The 9,383-nt window shown below is 45.6% G+C and overlaps 1 protein-coding gene across 1 annotated transcript in view; it reads left to right on the top strand.

The window, feature by feature from the left end:
- The first annotated feature begins 1,250 nt into the window (after positions 1 to 1,250).
- The window catches only part of LOC112073507 (hornerin-like), a 20,994-nt gene continuing 12,861 nt past the window's right edge, over positions 1,251 to 9,383 (top strand). Inside the window, exons 1-2 of the mRNA XM_070440174.1 lie at positions 1,251 to 1,316; positions 7,093 to 7,216. Of these exons, the coding sequence (XP_070296275.1) occupies positions 1,251 to 1,316; positions 7,093 to 7,216 (190 nt within the window). The remainder of the gene's footprint in view (positions 1,317 to 7,092; positions 7,217 to 9,383) is intronic.

Below are 9,383 nucleotides of genomic sequence, written 5' to 3'. Positions count from 1 at the left end.
GTCCAGGGAGTCAAGGAGCAGGGAGTCAGGAAGTCAGGAAGCAGGGAGTCAGGAGTCAGGAAGAAGGGAGTCAGGAGAGTCAGGAAGCAGGGAAGTCAGGAAGCAGGGAGTCAGGGAGTCAGGGAAGCAGGGAGTCAGGAAGCAGGGAGTCAGGAAGCAGGGAGTCAGGAAGGAAGCAGGGAGTCAAGGAAGCAGGGAGTGCAGGAAGCGGTCAGGAAGAGAGGGAGTCAGGGAGTCAGGAAGCAGGGAGTCAGGAGAGCAGGGAGTCAGGAGAGTCAGGAAGCAGGGAGTCAGGGAGTCAGGAAGCAGGGAGTCAGGAAGCAGGGAGTCAGGGAAGCAGGGAGTCAGGAAAGCAGGGAGTCAGGAAGCAGGGAGTCAGGAAGTCAGGAAGAAGGGAGTCAAGGGAGTCAGGAGCAGGGAGTCGGAAAGTCAGGAAGGCAGGGAGTCGGAAGTCAGGAAGAGGGAGTCAGGGAGTCAGGAAGCAGGGAGTAGGAAGCAGGGAGTCAGGGAGTCAGGAAGCAGGGAGTCAGGAAGCGCAGGGGTCAGGAAGCAGGGGTCAGGAAGCAGGGAGTCAGGAAGCAGGGAGTCAGGAAGCAGGGAGTCAGGAAGCAGGAGCAGGGAGTCAGGGAAGGAAGGGAAGTCAGGAAGCAGGAGTCAGGAAGCATGGGTCAGGAAGTCAGGAAAGCAGGGAGTCAGGAAGTGAGGAAGCAGGGAGTCAGGGAAGTCAGGAAGCAGGGAGTCAGGAAGCAGGGAGTCAGGAAGCAGGGAGTCAGGAAGCAGGGAGTCAGGAAGCAGGGAGTCAGGAAGTCAGGAAGCAGGGAGTCAGGAGCAGGGAGTCAGGCAGCAGGGAGTCAGGAAGCAGGGAGTCAGGAAGTCAGGAAGCAGGGAGTCAGGAAGCAGGGAGTCAGGAAGCAGGAGTCAGGGAGTCAGGAAGCAGGGAGTCAGGAAGCAGGGAGTCAGGAAGCAGGGAGTCAGGAAGCAGGGAGTCAGAAGCGGGAGTAAGGGAGTCAGGAAGCAGGGAGTCAGGAAGTCAGGAAGAAGGGAGTCAGGAAGCAGGGAGTCAGGAAGCAGGGAGTCAGGGAGTCAGGAAGGCAGGGGGTCAGGAAGCAGGGAGTCAGGAAGCAGGGAGTCAGGAAGCAGGGAGTCAGAAGTCAGGAAGCAGGGAGTCAGGAAGAAGGGAGTCAGGAAGCAGGGAGTCAGGAAGTCAGGGAGTCAGGAAGCAGGGAGTCAGGAAGCATGGAGTCGGAAGCATGGAGTCAGGAAGCATGGAGTCAGGAAGTCAGGAAGCAGGGAGTCAGGAAGTGAGGAAGCAGGGGGTCAGGAGAGGGAGTCAGGAAGCAGGGAGTCAGGAGCAGGGAGTCAGGAAGTCAGGAAGCAGGGAGTCAGGAAGAGGGGAGTCAGGAAGTCAGGGAGTCAGGAAGCAGGGAGTCAGGAAGCATGGAGTCAGGAAGCATGGAGTCAGGAAGCATGGAGTCAGGAAAGTCAGGAAGCAGGGAGTCAGGAAGCTAGGAAAGCAGGGAGTCAGGAAGTCAGGAAGCAGGGAGTCAGGAAGCAGGGAGTCAGGCAGCAGGGAGTCAGGAAGCAGGGAGTCAGGAAAGCAGGGATCAGGAAGTCAGGAAGCAGGTAGTCAGGAAGCAGGCAGGGAGTCAGAAGCAGGGAGTCAGGAAGCAGGGAGTCAGGAAGAAGGGAGTCAGGAAGCAGGGAGTCAGAAGTCAGGAAGCAGGGAGTAAGGGAGTCAGGAAGCAGGGAGTCAGGAAGCAGGGAGTCAGGAAGCAGGGAGTCAGGAAGTCAGGAAGCAGGGAGTCAGGAAGTCAGGAAGAAGGAGTCAGGAAGCAGGGAATTCGGGGAGTCAGGAAGCAGGGAGTCAGGAAGCAGGGAGTCAGGAAGCAGGGAGTCAGAAAGCAGGGAGTCAGGAAGTCAGGAAGCGGGAGTCAGGAAGAAGGGAGTCAGGAAGCAGGGAGTCAGGAAGCCAGGGAGTCAGGAAGTCAGGAAGCAGGGAGTCAGGGAGTCAGGAAGCAGGGAGTCAGGAAGCATGGAGTCAAGGAAGTCAGGAGCAGGGAGTCAGGAGTCAGGAGCAGGAGTCAGGGAGTCAGAAAGCAGGGAGTCAGGAAGCAGGGAGTCCAGGAAGCAGGGAGTCAGGGAGTCAGGAAGCAGGGAGTCAGGCCAGGCAGGAAGTCAGGAACCAGGGAGTCAGGAAGCAGGGAGTCAGGAAGCAGGGAGTCAGGAAGTCAGGAAGCAGGGAGTCAGGGAGTCAGGGAGGTCAGGAAACAGGGAGTCAGGAAGTCAGGGAGTCTAAAAGGCAGGGAGTCAGAAGTCAGGGAAGTCAGAAGTCAGGGAGTCAGAAAGTCAGGGGAGTCAGGAAGTCAGGAAAGTCAGGGAGTCAGGGAAGTCAGGAAGCAGGGAGTCAGGAAGCAGGGAGTCAGGAAAGCAGGGAGTCAGGAGCAGGGAGTACAGGAAGCAGGGAGTCAGGAAGCAGGACGCAGGACGCAGGAAGCAGGGAGTCAGGGGAGTCAGGAAGCAGGGGAGTCAGGAACGCAGGGGAGTCAGGAAGCCAGGGGAGTCAGGAAGCAGGTGCAGATGGAGAGTTTAATAACAGTGAATCAAGGCAAATGAACAAAACAGGGGAATGTGTACTGAACATGAAAACAAACCAGTACTGCCCTGATGACAGGCTACTGAGGGCTAAATAAAGGGAAGGTCATCAAGTTGATGATGAAGTTCAGGTCTGCATAATGATGGTTGCCAGGGCGGTGGTTAGTAGGCCGGCGACGTCGAGCACCGGAGGGAGGGAGCAGGAGTAGACGTGATACTATATTATGAAGCCAAGATCAATGATGGACAAGAAATGATGGAATTTTTTTTGGAGTACTTTAAATGAAATTATGGAACAGAAGACAATTCAATGGCTTATTCATTATGAAACCATTTGATGTTGCCAATTATTTTTTATGATTACCGTCAACTTGACACAAAACAGTGCTGTCCACTCTCAACCTTTTCATTGAAATTACAGTGAGGTATTAAGTCCATCACCTCTTGTTTTTAAGATCGTCTTGGGTCCGTGGCTGTAGATCTGACTCTTCGGCGTACGTAGGGACGTCTCTCCCCGGTCTCCCAGAGGGAAGTACCAGGAACCTCTCCTGTCAGCTCCTGTTATAGACACGAAATACACCACATTAACAGGAGAGTCACCAGGAAGCTCTCCTGCTTTAGATGAACACACCAATTACAGGAGAAAATCACCAGGAAGCTCTCCTGTTATAGATGAACACTCATTAACAGGAGAAATCACAGGAAGCTCCTCCTGTTATATGACGAATACATCACATTAACAGGAGAAATCACAAGGATAGCTCTCCTGTTATAGACAGAGAATCACCACAATTTCAGGAGAAGTCACCAGGAAGCTCTCTCCTGTTATGATGAATACATCACATTATTAACAGGAGAAATCACACAGGAAGCTCTCCTGTTATAGATGAACACATCACATAAACAGGAGAAATCAACAGGAAGCCTCCTCCGTTATAGCGATACAAAAACCACATTACAGGAGAAGTCACCAGGAAGCTCTCCTGTTATAGATGAATAACATCACATTATTAACACAGGAGAAATCACAGGAAAGCTGCTCCTGCCTTTCCTTCTCTCTATTTTTTGCTAGTCCTCCAAGTTTTTGACCCTTGCCTGCCTTGACCCTGAAACCCGCCTGCCTGCCCATATCTGCCTGCCCTGACCTCGAGCCTGCCTGCCACTCTGTACTCCTGGACTCTGACCTTGTTTAGATTTTTTTGCCCTGTCCACGACCATTCTCTTGCCTGCCCTTTGGATTATAATAAATATCAGAGAACTTTAACCACCTACCTCCCGTGTCTGCTTCTGGGTCTCTCCCTGTGCCCCTATACATCTAGTTTGTTAAACAGAACACATGGATGGACACATAATACCTCCTTTCCCTGCTTCTCTTCTGGGCAAACCACTCAATCCTTACCCTGCTTCTCCTGGTAAACTCCCTGCTTCCTGACTCCCTGCTTCCTGACTCCCTGACTCCCTGCTTCCTGACTCCCTGCTTCCTGACTCCCTGCGTATACATGACACAACATATTTGTGTCATTGAACTTGGCTTTATAATACAGTTTCCTGTTCTTTTTGTTAAGTTTTGTCACAACATTTCTCAATTTGCAGTAAGTCAGCCAGTCAGATGTGTAGCCAGACTTATTAGCCACTCCTTTTGCCCATCTCTTTCAACCATACCGTTTTTCAATTCCTCATCAATCCATGGAGCCTTAACTGTTCTAACAGTCAGTTTCTTAACAGGTGCATGTTTATCAATAATTAGAAGAAGCAATTTAATAAATGCATCAGACCAACAAATATTTTTAACATCATCCACATAAGAGTCACAGCAAAATCTTTTGTATGATCTCTTATATACTATTTTAGGTCCATCTGTTGGAACTTTGTCTTTCCTGGATATAGCCACTATATTGTGATCACTGCATCCAATAGGTACGGATACAGTTTTAGAACAAAGTTCTACAGTATTAGTAAATATGTGATCAATACATGTGGATGATCTTGTTCCTGTAGTGTTTGTAAACATCCTGGTAGGTTGATTAATAACCTGAACCAGATTACAGTGTCGTGTCTTTGGCATCATTAAAGGTGAAGACTGTCAATTCTCTGTAATTATTATTACGTGATTAAACTAATCATGTACATTTAATTAACTAGGAAGTCAGGGAACCATGGAAAATATTCAGATTACAAAGTTAGAATTTTCAGAATATAACTCTTCAGATATTTTAATATCTGATCAATTAGACTTCTATTAATGAATTATTCTTTACCTCACGTCAGTCTCATTTCAAACACCGTAGAATTCTTGGTTATCTGCACGAACCCAGCCTAAACCATGAATCATCCATACACCAATTGGCTTAATCATTTATTTACTAACTAACTAAATAATCACAGAAATGCATAAACAAACAGTAGATATGGTTACTAACAATGATAGGGAAGATTCCCTAGTGGGCAAAACCGATATGACGGCTTGGTGGACAAAGGAAAGGGGGTGTGGACCGATAAGGAGCGGGAAAGACAAAATGGATTTACTACACACAGTGGATAATTATATTAATTGAAATGCTAATCCTTTGCACATGAACGCTCGCTCATTCAGGAATAATTGCAATCAATATATTTACGCCCGTAAATGTCGTTGTTGTCTTCTCTGTTGGAATCGTCGGTCTGTCTGCGGGAGTCAGTTCATCAGAGAGTCTCTGGTTACTCATTGGTGGTGGCTCTATCGGCGGCTCCTGATAGTGTCTGTTGTAACGAATACGTCAGGCGTCCATTGTCCTTAGAGTAGATGTTTCGGGCGGTTGTCGGTATTCGCATCCCAGGTTTACATAATTTCTAGCTGCAGATTAGTAATTAGTATCTAAGATTTTGCTCATATTCTGTCGGGATCGATAGTCTCAGAGTTGAACCATTTCCCGCCGTGAGGCCAATGGTCCACGTCGTAAGGTTTTCTAGTTTTGGTACTCAACTATCACAGCTCCCGCGGTGGGTTTGCTTAGTCTGAAGAGGATTTCCTCAGGAGGGGGTTTTATTCGTAACAATAGAAAAAGGCGGTTCCATGACGCCTGATCATGTCTGTGCTCACGGGGGCGTGGCCAATGATTTAGTTAAACTTTTACAGGGAATACAATTCTCTCATTCTAAAGGTTAACATCACATTACATCATTTCACAAATAGTTTCATCTTTACTCATTCATTTTATACAAGGATTAGATGCAAACCCCATAATTGAGAAATGTACATATTCAGAGATATAGTCATGTGTGTTTTCTCGCGAGCGGACAGTGTATTGAAAGCCAGTCAATATTCAGGTCCCCAAGAAAGTAGACCTCTCTGTTTACATCACATACAGTATCAAGCATTTCACACATATTATTTAGATACTGACTGTTAGCACTTAGTGGCCTATTGCAACACCCCAAAAGAAAAGGCTTTAGATGTGCCAAGTGAACCTGCAACCACAACACTTCAATAACACTTGACGTAAGATCTTCTCTAAGCATTACAGGGCTCTGAATATATACAGCAACACCTCCCCCATAAGCATTACAGGGATATGGCTCTGAATATATACAGCAACACCTCCCCCATAAGCATTACAGGGATATGCTCTGAATATATACAGCAACACCTCCCCATAAGCATTACAGGATATGGCTCTTAATATATACAGCAACACCTCCCCCATAAGCATTTACAGGGATATGGCTCTGAATATATACAGCAACACCTCCCCCATAAGCATTACAGGGATATGGCTCTGAATATATACAGCAACACCTCCCCCATAAACATTACAGGGATATGGCTCTGAATATATACAGCAACACCTCCCCCATTGGCATTCCTGTCTCTTCTATAGATGTTATATCCTTGTATTGCTACAGATGTATCATCATGTTAATGAGCTAAGTGAGTCTCAGAAATTGTTAATATATGAATGTTATCTGATGTCATCAAGTTATTGATTTCATGAACCTTATTTCTAAGGCTCCATATATTAATATGGGATATTGTCAGCCCTTTCCTGGGTAGCTTATCAGTGATAGACATAATACTGAGAACAGCAAACAAAGCAAGACAAAGCCTTCAGAAGAGTCTGTGGTCGTCCTAGAGCAAAACAAGAGTCTGTGGGCGTCCTAGAGCAAAACAAGAGTCTGTGGTCGTCCTAGAGCAAAACAAGAGTCTAATTGGTCAGACAAATTGTAGCCTGAGGGACTGAGATAGGAGATGTATTCTAATTGGTCAGACAAATTGTAGCCTGAGGGACTGAGATAGGAGATGAATTCTAATTGGTCAGACATATTGTAGCCTGAGGGACTGAGATAGGAGATGCATTCTAATTGGTCAGACATATTGTAGCCTGAGGGACTGAGATAGGAGATGCATTCTAATTGGTCAGACATATTGTAGCCTGAGGGACTGAGATAGGAGATGCATTCTAATTGGTCAGACATATTGTAGCCTGAGGCACTGACTCAGTTTATATCCCTGTTGTTGCGTAGGAGGAGGAAATGTGTCAGAGGAAGCCTAAGAAGACTTTGTTCAGCAGTGGCCTGGGACGACATGTAGACTCTGATCAGCACCAAATCCACATCAAGAGGACTGTACACAGAGGATGTCACACAGGTAATAACACACACCTCAGACATGGAAGGTCCATACTTGAGGTGCGAACATTAGAAAACGGGTTTTTTCAGTCTCAAAATGCACATCAGCCAGTTAAAATGGTGAACATGGTTGCACGTGATAAAATGCTACATGTTAGCTGTTCCCATCAGATAACCTGTCACATTTAGCTCTATGCTAGCAGGACCAGGTGGCAGTGATTTTTCACTGTAACAAATTCTGCATCAGCCTTTTAGGAAAATGAAGAGACCTAAAGCACCACACAAATGGATTAATTCAAGACAATGTAAACAGTTAAATATTGATTAATTCAAGACAATGTAAACGGTTAAATATTGATTAATTCAAGACGATGTAAACAGTTAAATATTGATTAATTCAAGACAATGTAAACAGTGTAATGGCTTTCGTCCGAGGAGGAGTAGGAAATATCGGACCAATGTGCAGCGTGGTACGTATCCATAATATCTTTTAATAGAATGAATACAAAAAGAAGAAGAGAATCAAGAGAACAGTCCCGAATGGTGAAAACACTGAAACGGAAGCAACCACCCACAACACACAATGGAAAACAGGCTACCTAAATATGGCTCCCAATCAGAGACAACGATAAACAGCTGCCTCTGATTGGGAACCAGGCCAAACACATAGAAAACAAACAACCTAGAAAAAAGAACATAGACTGCACACCCCAACTCACACCCTGACCAACCTAACACAAACACATAACAAAGAAACTAAGGTCAGAACGTGACAAACAGTTAAATATTGATTAATTCAAGACGATGTAAACAGTTAAATATTGATTAATTCAAGACGATGTAAACAGTTAAATATTGATTAATTCAAGACAATGTAAACAGTTAAATATTGATTAATTCAAGACAATGTCAGCATTTAAATATTGATTATTACATTGATGACTTGATATACATAAACTGGCAGAGATTCCAACTAATCCCAACAGCCCAAAATGCATGGGATTACTTTCTCACTGAATTCACAAAGCTATGTGATAAACATGTACCTTGGAGAACAGAGAAAGTTAAGGGACCTGCCCTGGGTTAGCAGAGAAAGTTAAGGGACCTGCCCTGGGTTAGCAGAGAAAGTTAAGGGACCTGCCCTGGGTTAGCAGAGAAAGTTAAGGGACCTGCCCTGGGTAAGCAGAGAAAGTTAAGGGACCTTCCCTGGGTTAGCAGCACACACACCAAGGAGAGTTTTTACATTATTCCAGGACAGCCCATGTGTGTTTACATTATTACAGACAGCCCATGTGTGTTTACATTATTACAGACAGCCCATGTGGTTCATACATCTATCTACAGACAGCCCATGGTGTGTTTACATTATTCAGACAGCCCATGTGTGTTTACATTATTACAGACAGCCCATGTGTGTTTACATTATTCAGACAGCCCATGTGTGTTTACATTATTAGAGACAGCCCATGTGTGTTTACATTATTACAGACAGCATGTGTGTATACATTATTACAGACAGCCCATGTGTGTTTACATTATTACAGACAGCCATGTTGTGTTTCCATTATTACAGACAGCCCATGTGTGTTTACATTATTACAGACAGCCCATGTGTGTTTACATTATCTCAGACAGCCCATGTGTGTTTACATTATTAACAGACAGCCCATGTGTGTTACATTTATCACAGACAGCCCATGTGTGTTTACATTATTACAGACAGCCCATGTGTGTTACATTATTACAGACAGCCCATGTGTTGTTTACATTATAAGACAGCCCATGTTGTTTACATTATTACAGACAGCCCATGTGTGTTACATTATCACAGACAGCCCATGTGTGTTTACTTATCTCAGACAGCCCATGTGTGTTTACATTATTCCAGACAGCCCATGTGTGTTTACATTATCACAGACAGCCCATGTGTGTTTACATTATCACAGACAGCCCATGTGTGTTTACATTATTACAGACAGCCCATGTGTGTGTTGGTGTGTGTGGGTACCACGTGAGGGCTGAGTCCTACCGTGTGGTTGTGGGTACTCCGTGAGGGCTACCGGACATATGCACCTCAAACACGACTTATGTAAATCACGCATTGATTCTCATTGGATATTTGCATGTAAATTTGACTCAAACACAGATGTGAATGTGTGTGGTGGTGGGGGGGGGGGGGTGGTTCA

Source organism: Salvelinus sp. IW2-2015, unplaced genomic scaffold (assembly GCF_002910315.2).
Source record: "Salvelinus sp. IW2-2015 unplaced genomic scaffold, ASM291031v2 Un_scaffold2279, whole genome shotgun sequence".
Classification (NCBI taxonomy): domain Eukaryota; kingdom Metazoa; phylum Chordata; class Actinopteri; order Salmoniformes; family Salmonidae; genus Salvelinus; species Salvelinus sp. IW2-2015.
This window is presented reverse-complemented; position numbering and strand designations above follow the sequence as displayed.